This window comes from Sus scrofa, chromosome 13 (assembly GCF_054392235.1).
Source record: "Sus scrofa isolate SSC_HxYL_T2T_F1_AM1 chromosome 13, Sscrofa_HxYL_maternal_Yorkshire_Landrace_v2.0, whole genome shotgun sequence".
Lineage (NCBI taxonomy): Eukaryota > Metazoa > Chordata > Mammalia > Artiodactyla > Suidae > Sus > Sus scrofa.
Genome location: NC_139395.1, coordinates 215974488 through 216002053, shown reverse-complemented (window position 1 = coordinate 216002053; position 27566 = coordinate 215974488). Strand labels below are relative to the sequence as shown.

The 27566-nt window shown below is 48.2% G+C and overlaps 1 protein-coding gene and 2 long non-coding RNA genes across 16 annotated transcripts in view; 1 reads left to right on the top strand and 2 right to left on the bottom strand.

The window, feature by feature from the left end:
* Positions 1–27566, bottom strand: part of LOC146397887 (uncharacterized) — a 419652-nt gene that overhangs the window by 313046 nt on the left and 79040 nt on the right. The gene's annotated exons all lie outside the window — the stretch shown is intronic.
* On the bottom strand, positions 5484–26151 carry LOC110256485 (uncharacterized). 6 transcript variants are annotated; one of them, XR_014825186.1, is made up of 4 exons: positions 25978–26151; positions 24804–24917; positions 21691–21784; positions 5484–6007 (listed from the first exon to the last, which is right to left on the bottom strand). It is a non-coding gene; the product is annotated as an uncharacterized LOC110256485 (long non-coding RNA). The 6 variants fall into 6 exon arrangements; XR_014825187.1 differs by lacking the exon at positions 5484–6007 and adding an exon at positions 6420–6556; XR_014825188.1 differs by lacking the exon at positions 5484–6007 and adding an exon at positions 7370–7481.
* Positions 15054–27566, top strand: part of HLCS (holocarboxylase synthetase) — a 212541-nt gene continuing 200028 nt past the window's right edge. For 8 of the 9 annotated variants that reach the window (XR_014825174.1, XR_014825175.1, XR_014825176.1 and 5 more), the window contains exon 1: positions 25883–26145. Coding sequence is in view for 2 of the 9 variants with exons in the window: in XM_013982582.3 (XP_013838036.3) it covers positions 25951–26145 (195 nt within the window). In the remaining 7 variants the exon portion in view is untranslated. Of the gene's footprint in view, positions 15126–25882; positions 26146–27566 lie in introns of those variants that run through there. The other variant, XM_084992093.1, reaches the window with a different exon arrangement.

Genomic DNA, 27566 nt, shown 5'->3' with positions numbered 1-27566 from the left:
TGAGCTCTGGTGTAGGTCCCAGACGTAGCTCGGATCCAGTGTTGCTATGGCTGTGGTGTAGGCTGGCAGCTGTAGCTCTGATTCGATCCCTAGCCTGGGAACCTCCATATGCCATGGGTACGGCCCTAAAAATAAATAAATACACACATACATACATACATAAATACATAAATAAATAAAAGGGTGGTGCTGTGCAAAATAGAAGGATTTTATAAGAAGAAGATGGACCAAGGGAGCTATCAGCAAAAGAAAAGACTACCCGTTCTGGCTCACGAGGTGTGGGTTTGACCCCTGGTCTCACTCTGTGGGAATCCCGAATTGCTGTCACCTGTTCTGTAGTTTGCAGACTCGGCTTGGATCCTGAATTGCTGTGGCTGTGGCGTAGGCTGGTGGCTGCAGCTCCAATTCCACCCCTAGCCTGGGAACTTCCAACTTCCATATGGTGCGAGTGTGGTCCTAAAAACAAACAAAAAAAATCCTTGAAGTTCCATGGGGTAATAATAACTAAATAATATTGGGGCATATACTGAATTATTTCCTATTTGTTGAAACTTTACACACGTGAAGATACTAAAGTGTATTGATGCTTATATTAAAAGGGAATGATAGATCTCTTTTGTCGATGTCAGATATTACCTTACAGGATCCTGAAACCCAAAGGCCCCCTTCGATCCAAATGGTTGTTTTTCACCTCCAGGCTCAAGCTGAAAAACAGATACGTAAACACAGACACAGGCAAGGAGCCTCTGAAAGTAGCATCCTGATGTTTTTTTGGGATTTTTTGGTTTTTTTAGTCAAGTTCCTGGGCCAGGGATTGAACCCAAGCCCTGAAAAGCAAAAAACAAACAAACAAACAAACCTAAGTTTCGTATCACGAATTTTAGCACTCGGAACCCCATTGGGGCCTGTGGTCTTCTTTTTAGGAGGTGCTTAGCAAGCATGATGCACAGGAGACAGGGCTCCTGCTGTCCCCTCTTGGAACTGATCTCACTTTACAGCTCAGAGGCCCATCACAGGAAGGATAAATGATGTTGGGAGGGGAATGGATGGTGGCAGCGAGATCTGTGGCTCATTCTAATCGTCCTCAAAGGAAACCATCCAGGCTCTGGGCCACACTGAAGTTGTGCTTCTCTTCTTAGAAGGTGAAATTCAGACCCCGACTGTTTCCTCTGCCCCTCTGGGTTTTTATGGTGTTGAAAGCAAGAACACTTTTCCTGTGTGTGTGTGTGGCTGCCCTAGGGTATATGGAGTCACCAGGCCAGGGATCAGATCTGAGCCATAGTTTCGACGTATGCTGCAGCTGTAGCGTTGCTGGATACTTTAACCCATTGTGACAGGCCGGGGATTGAACCTGCATTCTGGTGCTGCAGAGATGCTATAGATCCCATTGTACCACAGTGGGAACTCCAGTGAGGACACGTACATGTATTTTTCTTTTTGTCTTTTCTAGGGCCGCACCCGCAGCATATGGAGGTTCCCAGGCTAGGGGTCCAGTCGGAGCTGTAGCCATCGGCCTATACCACAGCACAGCAACGCCAGATCCAAGCCACATCTGCGACCTACACCACAGCCCATGGCAATGCTGGATCCTTAACCCACTGAGCAAGGCTAGGGATCAAACCTGCAACCTTATGGTTCCCAGTCGGATTTGTTAACCACTGAGCCATGATGGGAACTCCTGTACATGTATTTTAATGGAGCTGAGAGAGAAACCCAGAATAGGAGGAGGAAAAAGCAGGAAAATCCTTGGCATCTGTGGCTCCTGGAATGTACTTTTTTCTAATCTTTGAAATAAAGTAATTTGCCCAGCTTGAGTCAGCAAGAAAAGGAGCAGGGCACAACCTTTAAAGAATGACATAGCCAGAATTCCTGCTATGGCGCAATGGGATAGGTGGTGTCTCTGGAGTGCTGGGACACAGGTTTGATCCCTAGCCTGGCACAGTGGCTTAAGGATTTGGCGTTGTGGCAGCTTCAGCCTAGGTTGCAACCACAGCTCTGATCTGTTACCTGGCCCGGGAACTCCATATACTGAAGAACAGCCAAAAAAGAAAAAAAAAAAAAAAAAATGACAGAGAGAAAAGTTCCCTTCCTACCCTGGCTCTCATCACTCCATCCCTGTTCTCACTCTTCAAAGCTTCTGTTGTATGCTTCAGGGTTCCTTATGCACATAAAAGCAAGTACAGTTATAATTTCTTTTTGCTTTTTTTTGGCCACACTTGGGGCATGCAGAAGTTCCCCAGCCAGGGATCAAACCTGTGACAAGCAGTGACAATGCTGGATCTTTGACAGCCGCCAGGGAACTCCAAGACAATTTTTTTTTTTTTTTTTTTTTTGCTGTCCTGTGACATATGGAGTTCCCAGGACAGGGATCAGATCAGAGCTTCCCAGCATAAATTGTGACTTATGCTGCAGCTGCAGCAATGCCAGATCCTTAAACCACTGTGCCAGGCCGGGGATTGAACCTGCTTCCCAGTGCTACAAAGACACTTCAGATCCCATTGTACCACAGCGGGAACGCTCCAAGATATTTTTTAACTTTCTAAAATTTCCAGTAGATGATGATTCTCCCCAGTTATATTTTCTTATCAAACTGTAAGCATTTACACTGGTGGGGGGGGGAATCCCCAGAAAACAAGATCCAGCAATGTCTTTCTTGACCTAAGAGCATCCGTTTTGGCCTAAGCCATCTTGTGTTCTAAGCCTGGCCACATAGCTTGCTCTTGAATAGATCTCAGGAATTCACGATCTTAAGGGAAAAAAGGAATGCAGAACAAAGGTGGAGCAGTCAAAAAAAAAAAAATTGTGCAGGAGTTCCCTTGGGGCGCAGGGGTTAAGGATCCAGCACTGTCACTGCCGGGGGCTCAGGTCACTGCTGTGGTGCAGGTTTGGTCCCTGGCTTGAGAACCTCCACATGCTGCGGGTATGGCCAAAAAGAAAAAAGAAAAAGAAATTATAATGCAGCCTTGTATATCAAGGGATAGACATAATAAACCCTCGAGTTCTGCAGGAACAAGGACCCCCCACCCTAGCGGAGGATGGAACAATAACGGTGACTTCAATCAACTAAAACTTGGACTTTGTCAGCTTCTGCCCTGATTCTATGCTGACTTCTCCTCTGCTCAAGCCCCTATGAATATGCCTTATTTTAAAACTTCCCCAGTTTTGCTGTTTAGGGGGACACTGTTTGGGGAAAGATTTCTGGCGTTCTCCTTACTTGCTCCATGTAATAAATCCTTCCTTTTCCCGAATTTGGCTTAGTTGTGTGTATTGGCTCACTATTCACCCAGTTTTCAGGTAGCAAGGCTCCTGCCTTTCATACACAATGTAAACAACGCTGGATCCTTTTTTTTTTTTTTTTTTTTCTTTTTCTTTTAGGGCTGCACCTGCAGCATATTGGAAGTTCCCAGGCTAGGGATGAGTTGGAGCTGCAGCTGCCAGCCTACACCACAGCCACAGCAATGCTGGCCAGATCCAAGCCATGTCTTCAATCTACCCTGCAGATCATGGCATCACCAGATCCTTAACCCACTGGGCCAGGCCAGGGATGGAATCTGCATCCTCATGAACACTAGTCAGATTTTTAACCCACTGAACCAATACGGGAACTCCCCATATTGATACTTTTAAAAACTACAGTCCATGGAGTTCCCCAGTGGCTCAGTGGGTTAAGGATCTGTCATTGCCATTGCTGTGGCTTGGGTCTCCGCTGTGGTGAGGGTTCGATCGCTGGCTTGGGAACTTCTGTGTGCCACAGGCACAGCCAACTCCCCCCCCCCCCCATCAAAACTGTAGTCCATTCTTTATTCAGATTTCCTGTGTTACCTGAAAACTGGGTTCACCTCTTGGTCAAGCTGATGGACACAACCAAGCCAAAGGCTGGGAGGAGGAAGGAATTATTATTTGCAGCACATAAGGAGAACACTGGGGATCTTTCCCAAAGCAGTGTCTCCTCAAACAGTAAAATTGCAAAGTTTTTTTGTGCATGTCTTTTTTTTTTTTTTTAAGGGCCACACCCACAGCATACAGAAGTTCCCAGGCTAGGGGCTGAATCAGAGCTGCAGCTGCCTGCACCGTGCTACACCACAGCCACAGCAACATGGGATCTGAGCCTCATCTGTGATCTACAGCACAGCCTGTGGCAATGTCAAGTCCTTAACCCAGTGAGACCAGAGATCGAAACCGAGTCTTCATGGATACTAGTGGGGTTTGTTAGGGCTGAGCCGCAACGGGAACTCCTGGGGAAGTTTAGGCTAAGGGTACATGCATATTCATGAAGATGCTTGAGTAGAGAGTTTAACGTAGAATCAGGTCAAATGTTGACAGAGACCAAGCTTTAGTTGATTGAGGGGTCAATACCATTCCATTTTCCACCTTAGTTCCTGCAGAAGGCAAAGATGTTTCCCATGCATATCAGCTGATATTCAAGACTGCATTACTGTTTCTTGACTGCTCTTCCCTAGTTTCTGCATTCCTTTCTTGCCTGGAGATCCTTAATTCCTAAAACCTGCTCAAGGGCAAGGCTGGCAGAAGAGAAGCATGGGTGGGTGGCTTTCCGCCCCTTCTAGGGGTGGTCCAGAGTCTAGCCTAGAGGATCCTCTGGGCGCTGCAGAAGCTGGGCGATTTGCAAGCCCTCCCTGTAGCTCCAGGGTTAGATCATGAAATGGCTTAGGCAAAAATGGGTTCTCTTCTGCCTAGAAAGCTGTCCCTGGCTCTCTGTCTCCAGGGATCCCCTAACTTACCTGCTTACGCCTGTTTTTTTCCTATGGCCTTTCTCTGTTCCAGGATCCTATCCAGATACCACATTACATTTAAAGATCTCCTAGGGCCCTCTAGGCTGTGATGCTCTTTGATTGATACTCCTTATTATAACCTTGACAGAGGTTTCTCTCCTGCAGAATCTGGGGTCTGTGTTTGCAAGGAGCGTGGTAGAAGAACTGTATTTGGTCTTTGTCACCAGATCCTAAAATCTGAGCTCCCAAAATCCTTGGAATTTCACAAGTGATAAGAGTCTTTGTTATTCCTAATGAGCCCCTCTCAGTCCGGTCAGCATTTATGCTAATGAGGTGATAAATGGTGAGCTCATAAATGGCTTAGGGTGGGGGCTGGAAGCCAGAGGAGCCAACCTTGTGATTAGAGGTTTGGGACTTTCTCCCTGATCTGCATCCTAAAACTTCCATAAAAAACCCTACGCAGAGAGAGGTGCTGCCAGAGTGGCACCCAGAGAGGGCGAGGACCCTTTGGGGCCGCCTCCTCCTTCTTCTGCTTGTCTCTTCGTCTCGCCTGTTGCTGTAAACTGCAAAGAGTAAGTAAAGCTCTCAGCTGAATTCAGTGAGTGTTCCAGGGAATTATCACACCTGAGGGCTGGGTGGTGGGAACCCTTGCACGTGTAGTCTTCCAGGCTTCAGACATGCGGGTGAGCCTTGGGTACCACATTTGTGGCTGGCGTCCCAAGCGGGGGCAGAGAATTGTAGAATTGGTCATTTGTGTTGGAAAAAAGCATTTATTTGGTGTGTGTAGGGTGGTGAGACCACAGTAGGCAGCCGGAGGGCCTCTTTGCCGAGCATCTTGAAGGATTTATAAGGCTGGAGTAAGCGGGTGAGGGACTGGAGAGCTGCTTGAAGAAGGGCTAAAAAAAAAAAAAAAAAGTCTACGACGGGCACGTGGTGGGCAGAGAAGGCTGGTAGAAGAGAAGCATGGGTGGGGGGCTCTCTGTCCCTTCTAGGGGAGGTCCAGAGTCTAACTAGAGGATCCTCCCGGGCGCCGCAGAAGCCGGGGTGTTTGCAAGCCGTCCGTGTAGCCCCAGGCCGCGCGGTGGTCTGGCGGCCACGAGGGGGCGCAGGGCGAGGCGGTGACACGCGGGCGACCCCCGGCGGAGGAGCTGGCAGGTCTCTCTAGGAAAACTTGGGGCGCGGTGCGGCTCCGGGTCGGACGGGACCGGCCGGGCGCTGCTCCGGGGAGGGCCGTGCGGTCCTTCAGCACCACGGGGTTGCACCGAGAAGGCTGGAGGCTGGAGCGAGAGGAGGCCGAATTTCCGGAAAGGCCGAGCAGGACACCAGGCGGATGCCCAGCCCCGCCGCCGTCGCACGCCTCCCAGCTGGACCCCTGCCGGCTCGGCTCGCTAGTCAGTGCGCACGCGCGGCCCCACGCCACCTGAGTGCTTCCAGGCCTGCTGGCTCCGTCAGGCTCAGTGTCCCACATGCGAGTATTAGGGGCAAAGAATAGGACTGGCGCAATCGTGGCCAGAAAACGTGGGCGAGTTCTTCTGCAACCTGGGTGTGGGCAGTGGCTTTTCTTTTCCTTTTTTTTTTTTTTTTTTTCCTTTTTAGAGCCGCGCCCGTGGCAAATGGAGGGTCCCTGGCTAGGGGTCAAATCAGAGCTGTAGCCGCTGGCCTACAGCAGAGCCACAGCTACACCAGATCCGAACTGTGTCTGTGACCTACACCACAGCTCCCGGCAGTAGTGGATCCTTAACCCCCTGAGCGAGGCCAGGGATGGGACCTGCATTCTCATGGATACTAGTAAGATTCATTTCCTCTGATCCATACAGTAGTGGTTTCTAATGACCAAAGACAAGAAAAAAAATTGCCACATTTGATTACATTGAAAGACAAAAACCATATAGCCAAATCAAGGAACAGACTTCAACTGTAAATAAAATAAAAGCCTGGCAACATAGGTTACAGATAAAGGATTAATATCCCAAATATGTAAATAACTCAAAGACGAAGGAAATGAAAAACTAAAATCCAATTTTTATTTATTTTTTGTCTTTTTAGGGCCACACCCGCAGCATGTGGAGGTTCCCAGGCTAGGGGTCAGCTGGGATCCCGTGTTGTTGTGGCGCATCGAAAATGAATCCGACTAGCATCCATGAGAACGCAGGTTCGATCCCTTGCCTTGCTCAGTGGGTTAAGGATCCGGCGTTGCCATTAGCTATAGGTCACAGACGAGGCTCAGATCTGGAATTGCTGTGGCTGTGGCTGTGGCTGGTAGCAACAGCTTCGATTAGACCCTTAGCCGGGGAACCTCCATATGCCGCAGGTGTGACCCTAAAAAAAAAAAGAAGAGGATAACTCCACAGATTATTTATTAATTATAAAGTTAAAAAGGAAGCCTTATAATGAGAAAATTCAGTGGAGTCAATGTCAGTGTCATGGAGAAGGGATGAATTGACATCGTGTGCGCAACTGCATAAGCAGAAGTGGATCATGAAGTCACATAGGACAACCTTAAAATGAGGGACAGGCCACACAGTAATGGGCCTAAATCTTAAAAAATGTCAGAGGGGAAAAAAAAAATGAGGACGCAGGTTTGATCCTTGTCCTTGGTCTGTGGGTTAAAGATCCAGCATTGCTGTGAGCTGTGGTGTAGGTCAAAGACGAGGCTCCATTCTGGTGTTGCTGTGGCTGTGGTGTAGACCAGCGGCTACATCTCTGATTGGACCCCTAGCCTGGGAACCTCCATGTGGCTCGGGTGAGGCCCTAAAAAGACAAAAACAAAAAACAAAAATAAAAAACCCCACCAACTTGCAGATTAAAGACAAAGAGACATGACAACTACATGAAGGCTGTGCTTTGTAGTGGGAAGAATAATATTGCGTAAAGGATGTTACTGGAACAGTTGGCAAAATGTGAATATGGACTGAGGAGTGGATCTTAGCACTGGATCCATGTTAAATTTTCTGAATGTTCTCACTGCAGTGCAGTTACCTAAGAGCCTTCCTGCTCTTAGGAAATACACTCTGAAGTACTTGGGGGTGAAAAGTCATGATTTCTGCCACTTAATCTCAAGCGGTTCAGGGAAGAAAAAGTCTGTGGTATACCTTGTACTGCTGAGTGGCTACATCACAATTTGCAAAATATAGTCCCTATTGTTTTTTGTCTTTTTTTTTTTTTTTTTTCCATTTCTTGGGCCGGTCCCCTGGCATATGGAGGTTCCTAGGCTAGGGGTCCAATCGGAGCTGCAATCGCCAGCCTACACCAGAGCCACAGCAACGCGGGATCCGAGCTGTGTCTGTGACCTACACTACAGCTCATTGCAACGCCGGATCCCTAACCTACTGAGCAAGGCCAGGGATCAAACCCGCAACCTCATGGTTCCTAGTCGGATTTGTTAACCACTGAGCCTCGATAGGAACTCCTGTTTTTGGTCTTTTTAGGGCCGCACCTGGGACATATGGAAGTTCCCAGGCTAGGGATCAAATCAGAGCTGTAGCTGCTGGCCTACACCACAGCGGCAGCAACATGGGATTGGAGCTGTGTCTGGGACCTACACCACACCTCAGAGCAACCCAAGGATCGAACCCACATCCTCATGGATACTAGTCAGGTTCATTAACTGCTGAGGCACAACGGGAACTCCCCTATTGTGGAATATTATCAATTTTTTCCAATTTAAAAAAATCATTCTTACAAACAATGTTGCTATTAACATCTTTACAAAGATTTTTTTTTCTTCTTTTGTTACCATTTTTTGGATAAATGCTCAGAATTATGAGCACCAAATCAAAGAGTTAAATGTTTTTATGGCCTTTGAGCAGGGAGTAGTAACCCAAGATGCCAAGCGTGGCTGATTTAAATAGAAGGTTGTATGAGATGTGGAGGTGAGAGCATCGAGCTGCAAATAGCAGGAGATTCTGAGAGCAGCCGCTCACGCCAAGGACTCTCCTCTTACTGGAAAACTCTCCGCACCACGCTTACAGCAGACTGTTTAGGCTAGTGACACCCCTTCCGTTGTCCTGGGACACATGCGTGTAATCCAAGCCTCCATGCCCTACGTTTGGACATAGGCCAATAAGGTGTTTGATGCGCTGTCTTGCTGCTGCTCAAGGATCTTCCTAAAAACTAGGATGTGATGTTTTGTGTTCAAGAAGCTCCTAATTCTCCCAGACAGTTACAAAAATGAGTATAAATCTAAGATCAAACAGAAAGAGTATTTTGGAGTTTCTATTGTGGTGCCGTCCGTGGAAACAAACCCAACTAGTATCCATGGGGATGTGGGCTCTATCCCTGGTCTCGCTCAGTGGGTCAAGAATCCTGCATTGCTGTGGCTGTGGCCGGCACTGTAGCTCCTATTTGACCCTTAGCCTGGGAACTTCCACATGCTGAGGGTGCAGCCCAAAAAAGCAAGAACAACAACAACAAAAAGAGTATTTGGCCTGAAAAAACAAAAACCACTGGTAGTGGGAATGTAAATTGGTAGAACTACTTTATTATTTTTTTTAATTTTCTTAAATTTTTTTTTTTTTTTGCTTTTTTAGGGCTGCACTTGCAGCATATGGAGGTTCCCAGGCTAGGGGTTCAATCAGAGCTGTAGCCGCTGGCCTATACCACAGCCACAGCAACGCAGGATCCGAGCCGTGTCTGGGAACTACACCACAGCTCAGGGCAAAGCCAGATCCTTAACCTACTGAGCAAGGCTAGGGATCAAACCCGCAACTTCATGGTTACGAGTCGGGGATTCATTTTCACTGCACCACAACGGGAACTCCCTGGTATAACCACTTTAGAAATTAGGTTAACATTATCTTTTTTTTTAATTTTTTATTTTATTTTATTTATTTATTTATTTTTTGTCTTTTTGCTATTTCTTGGGCCGCTCCCGCGGCATATGGAGGTTCCCAGGCTAGGGGTCGAATCGGAGCTGTAGCCACTGGCCTACACCAGAGCCACAGCAACGCGGGATCCGAGCCGCGTCTGCAACCTACACCACAGCTCACGGCAACGCCGGATCGTGAACCCACTGAGCAAGGGCAGGGACCGAACCCGCAACCTCATGGTTCCTAGTCGGATTCGTTAACCACTGCGCCACGATGGGAACTCCACATTATCTTTTTTTTTAACTGAAGCATAGTTGATTTACAATGTTGTGTTGGCATTATTTCTTTGTTTAACAGTGAATATTCACTCGATCTAGTAATTCTTCTTCTAGGTCTGTTGCCCATGGGTCCTGGTGATAAGTAAGGGGATGTTCAGAGCAGCCCTAAAAAGACAAAAAAGGAGTTCCCACTGTGGCTCAGCCGACTAGGAACCATGAGGTTGCAGGTTCGATCCCTGGCCTCACTTGGTGGGTTAAGGATCCGGCGTTCCGGTGAGCTGTGGTGTAGGTCGAAGACATGGCTCGGATCTGGCATTGCTGTGGCTGTGGTGTAGGCTGGCAGCAACAGCTCTGATTCGACCCCTAGCCTGGGGACCTCCATATGCCACGGGTGTGGCTCTAAAAGGACAAAAGACAAAAAAAAGACAAAAAGATACAGATTATGATTAGTGACTTTTAGAATATAAATCTTTAGAATTTGATATGAAGTAAGTTCACTAAGCTTTCAGGTGTTTCCAGCAATATTCTAGTTCTTACATTGAGGGGTAGGTATTCAATGTTCGTTTTATTGCTAGACTTTGTACTTTACATATGGGTTACAGAAATTCTACTCATGGTGTTGAGTAATAGCTTAAAATTAAAAAAAAAAATCATTGGTACCTACTGTTACTGTATGCCACATTTGAAAATAGAAATGTAGGGGTTTCCTTGGTGGCCTAGTGGTTAAGGATCTGGCATTGTCACTGCTGTGACTTGGGTTGCTGCTGTGGCATGGGTTCAATCTCTAGCTTGCCTGGGAATTTCCACATGCCTTGAGTGCAGCCAAAAATAAAAAATAAAAAATAAAGTTTAGTATAAAAAAGAAAATAGCAATGTAGATAAAAATCAGGAAACCATAAGATTTTAGGATTGGAAGAGGGTTTCAAGATGATCAAATCTGAAATGTAACCATTTAAAAATTACAGGGATTTCCTGTTGTGGCTGAGTGGTAATGAACCCAGCTAGTATCCATGAGGATGTGGATTCGATCTCTGGCCTTGCTCTGTGGGTTAAGGATCTGGTGTTGCTGGTTGTGGGCTTAGATCTGGCATTGCTATGGCATAGGCTGGGCGGCTACAGCTCCCATTTGGCTCCTACCCTGAGAACTTCCATATGTCACGAGGTTCAGCCTTTAAAAAAAAAAAAGGAACTGCCATCCTATTAACTACCCTGCTAGATTTATATAAAGATAAGACAAAAAATCTAAAATTATAAGTACCAGGGGACATTTATAGTTTGGAAAATTGGGAAGGATACTCTAAACATAAAATTGATGGAAAAAGTTACAACAAATTGAGGTTTTATTTAATTAAAATGTAAAAATGGTGCCTCAAATATCATCTTAAAGAAAATTAAAAGGCAATGATCAACTGTGTTAAAAATATGCCGCAGGAGTTCCTGTGGTGGCGCAGTGGTTAACGAATCCGACTAGGAACCATGAGGTTGTGGGTTCGGTCCCTGGCCTTGCTCAGTGGGTTAACGATCCGGCGTTGCCGTGAGCTGTGGTGTAGGTTGCAGACGCGGCTCGGATCCCGCGTTGCTGTGGCTCTGGCGTAGGCCGGTTGCTACAGCTCCGATTGGACCCCTAGCCCGGGAACCTCCATATGCTGCGGGAGCGGCCCACGTAATAGCTAAAAAGACAAAATATATATATATATATATATATATATATATATATATATATATGCCACAAATAGTCTAGCCTAGAGTTAATATCCTTACTATATAAAAACCCCTTGAAACAATAAGAACCATACACTAATGTCAATACTGAAAAATGGGAGTTCCCGTCATGGTGCAGTGGAAACAATCCGACTAGGAACGATGAGGTTGTGGGTTTGATCCCTGGCCTTAACTCAGTGGGTTGGGGATCTGGCGTTGCCAAGAGCTGTGGTGTAGGTTGCAGACAAGTGGCCCAGATCTGGCATTGCTGTGGTTGTGGTGTAGGTCGGCAGCTACAGCTCCGATTAGACCCCTAGCCTCGGAACCTCTATATGCCTCAGGTGCAGCCCTAAAAAGAGAAAAAAAAAACAAAAAAAACCAAAAAAACTGAAAAATGGAATTTGGCACAGCAAAGTAAACTATGAGCAAAATGAGAAAGTAGCCTACTGAATGGGAAAAACAATATGTCTCATAAAGAGTTAATATCCAAACAGTGCAAAACTCATGCAAGCTCAAACGACCTTATTAAAAGAGGGGCAAAAGGGAGTTCCCTGATGGCTCAGAAGGTTAGGGACGCAGCATTGTCACTGCTGTGGTTTGGGTTTGATCCCTTGCCTGGGAATTATGTACCATGGGTGCGGCCAAAACCAACACAAGACAAAAGTGGGCAGAGGACTTGAATAGATATTTTTCCAAAGAAGACACACAGATGGCCAACAGACACGAACAGATGCTCAACATCACTAGTCATCAGGGAAATACAAATCAAACACAAGGAGATAACACCTCACACCTGTCAGTAAGACTATCACAAAAATGACAAGCGTTGGAGAGGATGTGGAGAAAAGGGTACCCTCTGTTGGTGAGACTGTAAATTGGAACAGCCTCTACGGAAAACAGTATGAAGGTGCTTCAAAGTAAAAATAGAACTAACCTGACCCAACAATTCCACTTTGGGGTATTTACCTGAAAAACAAACATTTGAAAAGACACATGTACAGCAAGGTTCATTGCAGCAGTATTTACAGCAGCCAAGATGTGGAAGCAGCCGAAGTGTTCATCAGTAGATGAATGGGAAGAAGATGTGGTATATCTATACAATGGAATTTCTTTTTTTTTTTTTTTTCCCGCTGTACAGCATGGGGACCAAGTTACACATGCATGTATACATACTTTTTCCTCCCATTGTTGTGTTGTGATAAAACGGAATTTCTTTTTTCTTTCTTTTTTCTTTTTTTTTTTTTTTTGTCTTTTTGCTATTTCTAGGGCTGCCCCCGTGGCATATGGATGTTCCCAGGCTAGGTGTCCAATCGGAGCTGTAGCCACCGGCCTACACCAGAGCCACAGCAATGCAGGATCCGAGCTGCATCTGCGACCTACACCACAGCTCATGGCAACGCTGGATTCTTAACCCACTGAGCAAGGGCAGGGACCGAACCCGCAACCTCATGGTTCCTAGTCAGATTCGTTAACCACTGCGCCACAACGGGAACTCATAAAATGAAGTTTCTTAAAAAAAAAGAAATCTTGGGAGTTCCTGTCATGGCTCGGTGGAAACAAATCTGACTAGCATCCATGAAGACCTAGATTCATTCCTGGCCTTGCTCAGTGGGTTAAGGATCCAGCGTTGCCATGAGCTGTGGTGTAGGTCCAAGATGCGGCTTGGATCGTGCGTGGCTGTGTCTGTGGGGTAGGCCAGCAGCTACAGCTCTGATTCAACCCCTAGCCTGGGAACCTTCATATGCCATGGGTGCGGTCCTAAAAAAATTTAAAAAAAAATAAGAAAAGAAAAAAATGAAATTTTGTCATTTGCGCCAATGTGGATGGAGCTGGAGGGTACAAGGCTGAGTGAAGTAAGTCAGGGAATGACAAATACCATATGGTCTCACTTACACGTGGAATCTAAAAAGACAAAGAGATTTATAGGTACTGAGAACAAATGGATGACTGAGGCGGGGGGCTAAATAGGTAAAAGAGAATAAGAGGTACAGACTTCCGGTTATGAAATATATAAGCCATAGGGATGTAATGTAGAGCATAAGAAATATGGTCAGGAGTTCCTGCCTTGGCTCAGTGGAAACGAATATGACTAGTATCCATGAGGACACAGGTTCGATCCCTGGCCTCGCTCTGTGGGTTAAGGATCTGGTGTTGCTGTGAGCTGTGGTGTAGGTCTGAAGTTACAGCTCTGATCCGACCCCTAGCCTGGGAACCTATGTATGGCTTGGGTGCAGCCCTAAAAAGACACACACAAACACACACACACATACACACACACACAATCCAGATCTCGAATTACTCTTGTAATGAAGGAAGGAGTAACACTGGGAAAAAAATCTACTTGGGTAAGAGTTCCCGTCATGGCGTAGTGGAAACGAATCTGACTAGGAACCTTCGGGTTTGTGGGTTAGATCCCTGGCCTCAACCAGCGGGTTAAGGATCTGGCATTGCCAAGAGCTGTGGTGTGTAGGTTGCAGATGCAGCTCGGATCTGATGATGCTGTGGCTGCAGTGTAAGCCAGCGGCTACAGCTCCGATTAGACCCCTGGGAAAGAAACCTCCATATGCTGCAGGTTTGGCCCTAAAAAGCAAAAAACAAAAAACAAAACAAAACAATAACAACAACAACAAAACAAAAAACAAACAAAAAAAAAAGAAAAGCAAAAAAACAAAAACAAAAAAACCCCAAAACAAAACCAAAAATCCACTAAGTAAAAATTTAAGCTCCTTGCTCTGCACCAAAGAGCCTATCAAGAGTAGTGCAATTTGGGAGTTCCCATTGTGGCTTAGTGGGATAAGGATCCAACAGTAGTCTCTGTGAGGATGTGGGTTTGATCCATGGCCTCCTTCAGTGGAATGTGGATCCCCCTTCGTGGCAAAACGCAGTGTAGACTTTAGCTGCAGCTCTGATTCCACGCCACCTCCAGGAACTTCCATATGCCTACAGTTAGGGCTGAAAAAAGAAAGTAAAAGAGCAGCCCAATTTGGCTACTTTCTTCTCTCATTCATTCAGCAAAACCTTCCGCCACAGTCACCATGAGCCCGGGATACAGACAGATCCATCCTTCCCCCTCTCCCCCCAGGGTTTCCAGTCTCCAGGGGAAAGCAGACACATTGCATCAACAATGACAAAGTGGGGAGGATTGTTCCAGGGGATTGTGTAAGGTGACATTTTGACAGTTAAGGCAAGACCTAATTTTTAGGTAGGAGGATGTTGAGGCAGGCGAGGCTCTGTTCTAGCCCGCCAAGTGGAGGAGGGCAGCGAGAAGGACCAGCCTGACCTCCCCACCAGTGTGCCCAGTGATGGTCGGAGCCGGCTGCGGAGCGGTCAGGATTTGGGGTTGTGCCCCAGCAGCGGGGCCCCACTAAGGGGTATCCCGACCTTGCCTTTCCCACGCCCCCGCTGCCACCTGCTCTGTCCTTGGTAGCAACGCCCCTGCTCCCCTCGGGTGCATTTCAGCGGCGGCCGCCCACTCTGGCAGCGGAGCAGCACCAGGCGCAGGCGCGGGGCCCGGAGGCCAGGAGGCCAGGAGGCCCAGAGAGTTGCCACGGGTCCCTGCACGGCCCACATGCAACTGCGGCGCCGATTCCGGAGCTTGGTCTTGCCAGGTAAAGGGGCACTCTGGTCGGTGGGTTCCCTACCAAAGGGCTCTGGTTTCCTGCCTCTGATTGTGCAGTTTATCCCCCAAAGGGAGTTATTTATAGAAAGCAGCAGTTTAATCACGGCTTGCTCTTCTGCTTTTGCTTTTTTTCATTTTCAAGATGCCTGACTGGGGGCTAGATGCGATCAGCTTTCCAGGGCTGCAACCTTGTTCACAGCAAGCTGCTCACAGCGGTTTGCATTTTAGCTACATCATTTGCCTTTCGCTTCTCCGTGGAAGTGCTCTTTCTCTGCCCTTTCTCTGCCCGTGCTTTACAAGCATTTTATAATCAGGGCACATACCAGCTCCGTGGTTACTAAGTTGCTTCTTCCTTGTCCACGGTCTGAATTTCTTTTTATTTCACCAGATTTGCTGTTATTTTTATTATCAAATTTTAGCTTTGGGGGCAAAGAAGCAGGGTTTGCATAAAGGCGTTTTAAAAATCAGAGGTTGACCTGCAAAGCAAGGAACTTCAACAGGAGCAGTGCAGCTTCCCTGGACCCCCTTGCTGGAGACTGGATAGTGGTGACTCTATGGAAACATAAATTCAGTGAAAACAAGGAAGCAAAGCCCCCATGCTGGGGCTGTAAGAGGCTGTATCCATGCGCCTGGTGTCCCACTGATTTCACCAAACTTCCCTTTCCAAACTCATGAAATTTCCTGTAACAAAAGTTTATCATAGGTACGACTGTGTTTTTTTTTTTTCCTTTTAAGCCGCAGTTGGCTTTTTCTAATCACCGGAGTTTCAGTTCTAGGGGAAAATGTTCAGGTGCGCCAAGAGAAAAGAGAAAATTATTATGTGATTCAATGGCCCCTTTGTGTGGAGCTTTCAGCCACAGGGGGGGAGGGTGTCCTGGGTGTCACCGTGGTGTCTGCCATTTCAGGCTGACTCTGCATTCTTTCTTTTTTGTTGTTCTTTTTTTAATTGTTGACTCCGCTTTCTTTGTGTTTTTTTTTTTTTCTTTTTCTTTATCCTTTTTTCTTTGTCTTTTTAGGGCTGCATTTGCTCCATATGGAGGTTTCCAGGCTCGGGGTCGAATTGGAGCTGTATCTGCAGGCCTGTGCCAGAGCCACAGCAGTGTCAGATCTGAGCCATGTCTGTGACCTACACTACAGCTCACGGCAATGCCAGATCCTTAACCCACTGAGTGAGGCCAGGGATTGAACCCTCAACCTCATGGTTCCTAGTAGGATTTGTTTCTGCTCTGCCTCGACAGGAACTCCCTGACTCAGGATTTCTGACAGTCATCTTTTTCTGTGATTTGCTGGGGATACGAACACCCCCAGGGCACTCAGCCTTAGGGCCTTTTAGCTTTTGAGCCTTGAGTGCCTTGAACTTTTCTAGCAGTGCCCAGATGCCCCTCTGCTTTTCCCTGTGTTCTTTTTTGCCCCCTTCTCAGGCCTCAGATATGCCCTGTCCAAGCTGCTTTCCAGCAAATCATCAGGCTGCAGTTTATACTGGAATATTTTAATGTTTCTGTCTCCCATTCTATGCCCTGGGGGGGGTGATCCTACTCTGAATTTTCTAAATTAATGTGATAAGTACTATTAAACGATGCAGCCCAAGGCTTGACACTGGCTTCAGTTTCAGTTATTCTGCTGGGAGATGAAAGGACTTAGCCTTAAGGAGTAACTCAAGTGATAGCTCAGGCACTGTGACTGACAACTGTTTTAGGGAGTTCCCGGGTGGGGCAACGGGTTGAGGATCTGGTGGTGTCACTGCCGTGGCTCTGCTTGCTGCTGTGGCTCGGTTTGATCTCTGGCCTGGGAACTCTGCATGCTGTGGATGTGGCCAGAAAAAAAGAATTTTAGGCGGAGGTGCTTTTCCATGCCTGAGAACGGGTACTCCATTTACAGGAAAAGAGCCCCGCTTTGCAGAGAACTCAGAGCCCAAGTTTCTTGTGCTGTCCACCCCAGAGTTCTTATGCCGATGAAATGGAAGCGCCTTGCCCTTCTGCTCCTCTTGACGTGGTCCAGGTCGGCTGTTCCCTGATCAGAGCAGTCACCGCTCAGCCATCCTCACAGCCCACGCTGTGTGGATGCGGTTACTCCTGCAGTAGAGACCTGCCCACGGTCACAGGGCCACCGACCACATTCATGTGTATGTGAGCACGTGTGTGTGGAGTCTGGGGTCTGAGGCAACATTTTAAACCCAGGATGCCTGCCTCCAGACTGGGGCCTTGAATGCTTCACTATACACAATTGCAGGTCGCCCAGGCTCAGTCCTGTGCTGCTGGGGGCTGCACTGCTAATGCTTTCTCATTTTGGTTGTAAAGGTTTTAGTCAATTTTTGTAACTGCCACCCCCCCCTTTTTTTTTTTGCCTGTGCTTGCAGCATGTGGACGTTCCCAGGGCAGGGATCAAACGGGGACCACAGGAGCTCCCGTCATGGCTCAGAGGAAACAAATCTGACACGCAGGTTCGATCCCTGGCCTTGCTCAGTGGGTTAAAGATCTGGCCTTGCTGTGAGCTGTGGTGTGGGCTGCAGACATGGCTTGGATCTGACATTGCTGTGTCTGTGGCATAGGCTGGTGGCTACAGCTCCAATTTGGCCCCTAGCCTGGGAATCTCCATATGCCACTGGTTTGGCCCTAAAAAGCAAAAAAAAAAAAAAAAAAAGACAAAAAAAAACAACCCTGGACTATAGCAGCAGCCTGAGACACTGCAGTGACAATGCCAGATTCTTAACCCCCTGGACCACAAGGGAACTCCTGTAGCTGGCCCTTTAAAAGTGAGATCTTTAAAAAAAAGGAGTTCCCATTGTGGCTCAGTGTTACGAACCTGACTAGTATCCATGAGGATGCGGTTTTGATTCCTGGCCTTGCTCAGTGGGTTAAAGGATCTGGCGTTGCTGTGAATTGCAGCATAGGTTGCAGGTACAGCTCGGATCCTGCATGTCTATGGCTGTGGTGTAGGCTGGCAGCTGCAGCTCTGATTCAACCCCTAGCCTGGGAACTTCCTTATGCTGCAGGGGTTGCCCTAGAAAGCAAAAAAAAAAAAAAAGGTTAAGACCATTGTTCAGAAAATGGGACAAGACCTCTAAGAAGACCTCAGAGGAAGTAGGTAGGGCTCGCCTGTTTGTAGTTCAGTCTCCCATCCATAGCCGTGGTTTATACTTTTGAGGCTGCTGAGTGCTTTGTGTGTGTGTGGTGTCATCCTGTCTTCTGGAAGCTTCCAGGCACCCCAACTGATGGGAGGTAACTGCTCACAGATGGTGACCCCCACCTCCCCAACCAGGAAGAGATTTTTTACATGCCAGACCTGGAAAGAACCGCTCCCCTCTGCTGGATGGATATGAATTTGCTTTCTATGGAGGAAATTTTGAGTATTTCGCTCTCTAGTGGCCAACTGAGTGAAAGAGGTAACAGTACCACCTCACTGTACAAAGAGGTATAAGCCAGTTGATTGGTTGGTTGAATGTCTTTTTAAGGCCGCTCCCGTGGCATATGGAAGTTCCCAGGCTAGGGGTCGAATTGGAGCTGCAGCTGCCTGACTAGCCACAGCCACACCAGATCCAAGCCTAGTCTGCAATCTACATCGGAGCTCCATAGCAACGCTGGATCTTTAACCCACTAATCGAGCCAGAGACTGAACCCTTGTCCTCATGGATATTAGTCAAGTTCATTACTGCTGAGTCACGATGGGAAATTCCATGCGCCAGTTTAGTTTCAAAAACTTTTAGGGAGCACCTACTGTGCTAATGCTGGATGGGGGGGCTTGGGGAGGTGAATGAGAGGTCACTGCAGATCAAACCCTTGTAAACTGAATCATGCTGTAAACGTATTAGGATCTGAGAATTTTATTTATTTATAATTTTTTTTCTTTGGTCACCCCCATGGTATATGAAGCTCCCCAGGCCAGGGATAGAATCTGACCCATGGCTGCCACCTATGCCACAGCTGGACTCATATCCCACTGGGCTTGGCCAGGGACTGAACTGGGGCCTCCAAAGAAACAATGTTGGGTCGTTAGCCCGTTGTGCCACAGCAGAAATGTCAGGATCTGAGAATTTTAGAGCTTGACGGGGAAGTTGGAGAGGATTGGGTTTCTGTCCTTCCTGCCCTTTTTTTTTTTAAAGGTGGCATTTTATTTATTTACTGTCTTATCTAGGGCAGCCCGCACCTGTGGCATATGGAGGTTCTCAGGCTAGGGGTCTAATCAGAGTCCCACTGAGCGAGGCCAGGGATCGAACCTGAAACCTCATGGTTCCCAGTTGGATTCGTTAACCACTGAGCCATGACAGGAACTCCCTGTCCCTCCTGCTTTTTTAAAAAATTAATTAGTCCATGCCTGTGGCATACCGAGGTTCCTGGGCCAGAAACTGAACCTGTACCACTGTAGTGACTCAAGCCAGAGTAGTGACAACGCTGGATCCTTAACCTGCTGAGCCAGCAGTGGACACCCTCCTGATTTTTAAAACAGCTGCAAAACTCGGATCCAGAGAGATGAAATGATGTGCTTGAGACCACATGGCTAGTTAGGACACGGGAAAAAATGCCCGTGAAATTCAGTAGAAGGTTATCCTTTAATTTTCTTAAGTTTTTATTCTGAAGTAATTTTGGACTTCAGAAAAAAAGTTACAGAAATAATAGGGTTCCTTTACCCAGCTCCCTCCAGTGTTACAATCATGGATTTGTCAAAAGTCATACATTAACAGAAGTACAATATTAATAACTAAATTTCAGATTTCACCAGTTTTTCCACCAAAATCCTTTTTCTGTTCCCGGATCTAATCAGGATACCACACTGCATTTAGACTCTAGTTTTCAACTTTGGATTTGCAAATACTTGAGGTTCCTTAAAACAGGAATGAATTAGTGACATTTTTCTGTTGTACAGAAAATATATCAGAAGCTTCTTTTTCCTTTTTTAGGGCTGCACCTGCGGCATATGCAATTTCCCAGGCTAGGGGTCTAATCGGAGCTGCAGCCTACGCCACATCCACAGCCACAAAGGATCTGAGCTGCATCTGCAAGCTATACCACAGCTCATGGCAACACCGGATCTTTAACCCACTGAGCAAGGCCACGATCGAACCCGCATCGTCCTCATGGATATCAGTCGGGTTTGTTGCCACCACTGAGCCACAATGGGAATTCGAGAAGCCTCTTTCTTGTATTGGAGGATGTTTTGTGTGTTTACAGAGCCAGCTGTCTGCTGTGGAGAAATCCCATCCGCAGCTTTTTGGGTGTGTTAAACTCTGGACAGCCCCAGCCTATCTGATCTGGATACGAATGGCTGTCCTCAGGGCCAGCAATGGCCCAGCCTGGTACTTTTGTCACTGGTGTTTGGATCTTGCTTGAGTCTCATTTCTATTTACTGTTTGTGGTGCATACAGCTTTCTTCACTTCCAGGTGCCCAGTTTATCAACTGAAGGACTTTGGTGCCAGAAACACATAAATCCGGTCCCCAGCTTCCACCCTAGTAGTTGTGGGACTGTGAGCAAGTCACTTAATTGCTCTAAAACTCAGTGGGTTTAGGATCTGGCATTGCCACTGCAGTGGCTTGGGTTGCTGTGGTGCAGGTCTGACCCCTGGCTTAGGAACTTGGGAATGCCACCCCCTCACCCTCCAAAAACCCCATCAATTTCCTCCTTTTCAAGATGGGGACAGCAGCTAGCTTGCAGAATTACTCAGAGGGTTAAGTGGAGGAGTGGTAAGCAGTGCTTGGTGTGCCGTGGATGTGGAGTGATGGATGGATGGACGGCAGTAAGGGCAGGTGGGTACAATGGAAGGTTTTGAATACCAGGCAGAACCTCCTGAACTTACTTGCTGGTGGCCAGGGGCAGGCACCAGGTTTGGGAAGGGGAGGGACGGCATCAGGGAGTCAAATGCAGGAGTGCTGGATTAAGTGGGGAGGCAGTGCCAGTGGAGCAGAATGGGGGCCTGGACTGGAGGCACAGTGATGGGAAGATGAGATTCTTTTTTTTTTTTTTGCTTTCTAGGGCTGCACTCTCAGCATATGGAGGTTCCCAGGCTAGGGGTCTAATCGGAGCTGTAGCTGCCGGCCAGAGCCACAGCCAAGCCAGATCTGAGCCATGTCTGCAACCTACACCACAGCTCACGGTAACGCCGGAGCCTTAACCCACTGCGCCAGGCCAGGGATCGAACCTGCAACCTCATGGTTCCTAGTTGGATGCATTTCTGCTGCGCCATGAAGGGCACTCTGGGAAGATGAGATTCTTGAATGACTGTGTGTACCATCCACTGATAGAGAACTAGACAGGATGCAGGAGGAACTCCAAGGCGACTAATTTCTAGGTCCAGGTGAAGAGAAGAATGTGATGTCATTAATAGAGAGGAATAAGGATGAAGAGGTAATTTGCGGGAGAACATTGCATTTGGCTTTATTCATGTTGCTCCTGAGATACCAAAAGCCCATCCAAACAGAAATGTAGAAGCAGTGATTGTGGCTTGGGAGCCTGGGAGAGGCCAGAGGACCTGTGCATTGTGGCCAGTTGGCCACTAAAACCGGGAGGGCAAGTGGAACCATCCAGGCAGAGGCAAGGAGGAGAGCTGAGGGCAAAGACTCACCTGTGGGGAGTTCCCTGGTAGCCTAGCAGTTAGAGGATCAGATGTCACTGTTGTGGTTCGGGTCACAGCTGTGCTGTGGGTTCAGTCCCTGGCCCTGGAACATGTCAAAGTGCAGCCAAAAAGACAAAAAAAAAAAAAAGATTCTGACTCAGACAGAAGAGAGTTACTTGGAACTAGAATGTGTGGGTCAGCTGCCATAACAAAGGACCACAAAGGCTTAAACAACAAATTGATTTCCTCACCTTCTGGAGGCCAGAAGGCCAAGATCAAGGTGTTGGCAAGTTGGTTTCTTTTGAGGACTCCCTCCTTGGCCTGTAGATGGCTCTTTTCTTGCTGTGTCTTTTTTTTTTTTTTTTTTTTTTAGGGCCACACCCTTGGCATATGGAGGTTCCCCGGCTAGGGGTCGAATCGGAGCTGCAGCTACCAGCCTATACCATAGACACAGTAACACAGGATCCGAGCTGTGTCTGTGACCTACACCACAGCTCACGGCAACGCTGGATCCTTAACCTACTGAGCAAGGCTGGGGATTGAACCTACATCCTCAAGGATGCTAGTCAGGTTCGTTAACTGCTGAGCCACGATGGGAACTCCTCGTGTCTTCACATGGTTTCTCCTCTCTGTGTTCTAATCTCTTATGAGGGATCCAGTCATACTGGATTAGGGTCCGCCCATAGGACCCCATTTTACTTTAATCACCACCTCAAAGGCTCTCTCTCCAAATGGGTCAGGACCTCAACATAAGAATTTCTGTCATGGGAAATGTGAGGTCCCTATAAATTCAGCCCATGACACAGGAATAGAAAGAATGAATATATTGGAGTTCCCGTCATGGTGCAGTGGTTAATGAATCTGACTAGGAACCTTGAGGTTGCGCGTTCGATCCCTGGCCTTGCTCAGTGGGTTACGGATCCGGCATTGCTGTGAGCTGTGGTGTAGGTTGCAGACGCAGCTCGGATCCCGAGTTGCTGTGGCTCTGGCGTAGGTGGGCAGCTACAGCTCTGATTCGACCCCTAGCCTGGGAACCTCCACATGCTGTGGGAGCAGCCCTAGAAAAGGCAAAAAAAAAAAAAAAAAAGATATAAAAATTTTTTTGAATGCTTTTTATCACAATATATCCAAAATATTATGACAACACATAATCAATATTAAAGATCATCATCATTAATCAGAAAATGAGTTTTGGGGAGTTCCTGCTGTGCCTCAGTAGCAACCTGACTAGTATCCATGAGGACTCAGGTTGGATCCCTGGCTCCGCTTAGTGGGTTAAGGATCTGGCATTGCTGTGAGCTGTGGCGTAGGCTAGTATAGTTCGTTGCCACTGAACCACAACTAGAACTCCTAGGCTCTTTATTCTTTATTTCAAAAACAAACTATTTTTCCCAGCTCTGGCCATTTATTTGGCTAATTAGCATTCTGAATACTTTCCAACTTTATACAGAGCTAATGTCTCGATGATATGCTTCTCCGGGGGGGGGGCAGTCATCCTTTTAATGGGGGGCAGGACAGCTTCCCTTGGAGTGATATTCCTTGGCTTACACTCTGCCCTGTTAGCAAACCATCATTTCCAGGGCAGGCCTCTGAAGGCCTGAAGACTAGCGACTGGGTCTGGGAAGCCAATCACTTTGATGGCTTACTGAGATGGTCTTCCGTCGCTGGCAGTTAAGCAGTGTTTTCCTTCCTGCCGTGATGTTCTTGGAAGTGTCTTGCATTTGAATTCCTAGTCTGTGGTCTTTTTCTCCATAGCAATTTGGAAGTCTTGCTAAAGGCCAGAGCAGAGTTCCTGCTGTGGCACAGTGGGTCAGGAATCCGGCTGCAGCGGCTTGGGTTTGATCCCCAGCCTGGCACAGTGGGTTAAAGGATCTGGTGGCATAGGTCAGCAGCTGTGGCTTGGCCCAGGAACCTCCATATGCCTGTGGTCACTAAAAAAAAAAAAGAGAGACAGAGAGAGAGTCTAGAGCAATCCAGAGCAGGGAATGACAGAGGTGACCTTTGCAGTGCTGTGTGAACTTTGTGAATCACTTGGGGATTTTATTGTGCAGGCAGATGCCGATTCAGGGGGTGAGTGGTGGGGCCTGGGATCCTGCATTTCTAGCAAGCCCCCAGGTGATGCCCATGCATCCAAGGACCACATTTTTTTTTTTTTTGTCTTTTTTTTTTTTAGGGCTGTACCTGCAACATATGGAAGTTCCCAGGCTAGGGGTTGAATTGGAGCTGTAGCTGCTGACCACACCACAGTCACTGAAGCAACACTGGATCTTTAACCTACTGTGTAAGGCCAGGGATCAAACCCATGTCCTTATGGATACTCTTTGGGTTCTTTATCACTGAGCCACCATGGGAACTCCGATATCACTTTCTTAAGCCCTTTAATTTTTTTTCTTTTTTTTTGTCTTTTCTAGGGCTGCTCCTGCACATATGGAGGTTCCCAGGCTAGGGGTCAAATCGGAGCTGTAGCTTCCAACCTATGCCAGAGCCACAGCATTGCGGGATCCGAGCTGTGTCTGCGAACTACACTGCAGCTCACGGCAACACTGGATCCTTAACCCACTGAGCGAGGCCAGGGATCGAACCCGCAACCTCATGGTTCCTAGTCAGATTCGTTCACCACTGAGACATGATGGGAACTCCCATTTTCAAAATTCCTGACTTGGTAGCTTGCTGTTGAAGGGGCTGAGGAGACTTGCTCATTTGTTCCTCCTTTGACGCAACTGTAGGTCTTGTTACTGTGCTGGAATCTACTTTCCATCGGCCACTGCCCTGCAGGGAAGTGTAGGATATGGCTTCAGCCCAGCTCATTACTTAACAGCTTTCTACCATTTCTGGTCCACTGTGATGCTTACCTTGTTTTTCTGTTTTTATTTTTTGCTTTTTAGGGCCGCACCTGTGGCACATGGAGGTTCCTATGCTAGGGGTCGAATCAGAGCTGTTGCTGCCGGCCTACACCACAGCCACAGCAACGCCAGATCTGAGCCATGTCTGTGACCTATACCACAGCTCACAGCAACGCCGATCCTTAACCCACTGAGTGAGGCCAGGGATCAAACCTGCAACCTAATGATTCCTAGTCGGATTCATTTCCGATGCGTCGTGACGGGAACTCCGATGCTTACCTTGCATACGAGCCCGGTTATTTCTTCTTGGTTTCTGTCTCCTTTTCAATCTGCAGTGAGGAGGATTTCTTAGGTCTTCTAGAAATCTGAGGTTCCAAAAGTGGGTTTCCTTTGCTGTTTTAAAGCAAGTGAATACATGGTCAGGGTACTTTAAAAATCAGCCCTTGGATTAAGAAAGACCTGGGAGTGGCCTCTCTGACTGCTGTTACTGCATTATGCTACCCACTTACAGCAGAGGCCAGAACAGGAAGCAAGTGGGGAAAATCTGTGCTCTCCTTCGGAGCGGCTGAGGGCCTTGTTCTTTACATACTGCCTTAAAAAAAAACAAGGTTCCAGGGGAGAAACTTCTCTCAGCGTCAGGAATCATCATGCTTCTCTCAGGCGACAAGAACACTGAATCCCAACTGACCTTTCCCTTTCTGTAGTGATCTTAGGATGCTCACAAACCGGTGACCCACATAAAACAAGACACTCATCTGCCTCCAACTTGTTTCCTGCCCTTATTTTAAAAGAGTCCAGAAACACTCAGATGACTGCATTGCATGAATTTATATAATTTATCTTAAAATCCTTTTTGCGTGAAGGCCCAGTATAAGAAAACAGCCTCGCTTTATTTTCCCACCTGCACTGGGTAGCGGCTGTGTGTATTAGCACACTCTGGCTCCTGGCACGGGGCTAATTAATTCATGTTAGCTGTTGACATTATAAACATGCGCAGCCCCTTCCTCAATCGGCCGCCCACCTCATAAGGAAGGGAGGCCACTCTGGCTTAAACGCGCCAGGGAGCCACTGGGCTTTATTCCCCCAGGTCCCCAGCCCACCTCACCGTCCGCCTTCACGTCTCCATCCTCCTACCAGAGCCGCCTCTCCTGGTCCCCTGCCACTCACCTCCCCCGGCACCGCCTTCCTTCACGCTCCATCACCTCCCAGCCCCCAGCCCCCTCCCTTCTCGCCCAGCCTCCCATCTGCCTCCATCGACACCTCCCTCCCGCCTCCCCCGCCACCTCGCGGCCTTCCCCTGGCGGTGCGGCCTCTCCCCGGCGGCGCGGCCTCTTCCGGCCGGCGGGAGGGCGGGGCCGGGCGCTCGGGCGGGCCGGCCGGTGGTGCGAGCGTCCCGGGCCCGCGCTGCGCCGCCGGCCGGCCGGCCATGCTCATCACGCTGTGCTACCTGTACCTGTGGGCGCGCTGGGGGCGCGGGCCGGCCGCCCTCGTGCGCACCACCGTGCAGCGGCTGCGCGCTTCGCGCTGTTCCTTCACCTTCTGCGGCGCGGCGGCGCAGCCCCGGGGCGCCCGCGTGTGCCTGAGCCACGGCGGCCGCGTCTTCTGCGTCGGCGAGAGCCAGGTGGGCGGGCGCGGGACGCCGCGAGCGCCGCCGGGGGGGGGGGGCGGACCGGGGGGCGCAAGGGGCGGGGCGGGGGCGCGGCCTCCGGGCGGGCCGCCGGCCGGAAGCGCCCCCGGGACTCTGCGCTGCGCCCTGGGCTGTGCAGCCGCGGGGGGGGCTGGGGGGCTGGGGGCCCCCCTTCCCGCAGCCCCCAGGCCGCGGACTTGGGGTCCCGGAGGGCCAGTTTTGGGGACTCCACGCGATGCCCACGGAACCCGGATCTGGTCACTTGTCCACGGGGTGCGGGCGCGGGTGGTTGACGCCTGGGCTCTTGGCGGTCCAGGATAGGCGTGTACCTGTGTGATGTCGACTCGCACTTGAGTGCCCACCCAGTCTCTTTCCTGACATCCCTTCCTGCCTACCCTTTGGGCTGGAGTGTGGTTGAACCCGATTTTAGAGAAAGACAGCAAATCCTCAGCTTTCTCCCAGGTATTTCCATGGTGACAGGATCTGCCCTGTCCACCTCTGTTGTCAGTTGCCTCGTTTACCAACCCGGGCACCTGCAAATTATCTTGATATCTTTTCGGTTTCGGTTTGCGTGCAGCCTTGTCATTTGGCCCAGTTCTTAGCCTGGTGCTACACATTCAGCCGGCTGTCTCCCACAGTGTGACCTGGGGCAGCCGTTTAATCTCGGCAAAACCTTTTTGTGAACAGGAACAATAGTTCTTTCTACACAGCTATTGGAAATGGGCTGCATAGTGCAGCTCTGCGCAAATTTCCGCTGACACCACCGCGTTGTTTAACGTTAAAAAGGGTTTTGCTTTTAATCGGTTTGGTTTCTTGCCCTCCCCTTCCCTCTGGAAAGTTGGATCACTCTTAGCATTAAATTGAGATTTTCTTTGTATGTAAAACCATACATCCTGTGGGCATTAAAAATTATATCTCAGGTTTGAATAGTTTGCTGAGGTTATGCTTAGGTAGGGGGTTATATTTTGGTGCTACAAATCAAAAATACCCATCCTTGCTCGCGAACTGTATAAACCAGCATGTATTTTGTCAGTTCTAAGAGAGTGTGTATGGAGTTGCCTAGAGGCAAGGGGGAGACTTTAATTCATTTCTTAGATTGGACACACCTTGCAAAGGAGGACTTACTTCTTTTAAAGAACCCTGACTGAGAAAGATAATAAAATGAGGAAAAAACTGAGAGGCGGATTTTTCTATAGGAGTGGTTTCCAAACAGGATTCATTTCCTTAAAAAAAAAAAAAAAAGAAAAGAAAATTCCTCCAAGAGGTTTAGATTAGGTTTTTTGCTTGTTTTGTTTTATTTATTTATTTATTTATTTCTTCTTTTGCTTTTAGGGCTGCACCTGTGGCATATGGAAATTCCCAGGCTAGGAATGAATCAGAGCTGCAGCTGCCGGCCACGGCCACAGCGACTCCGG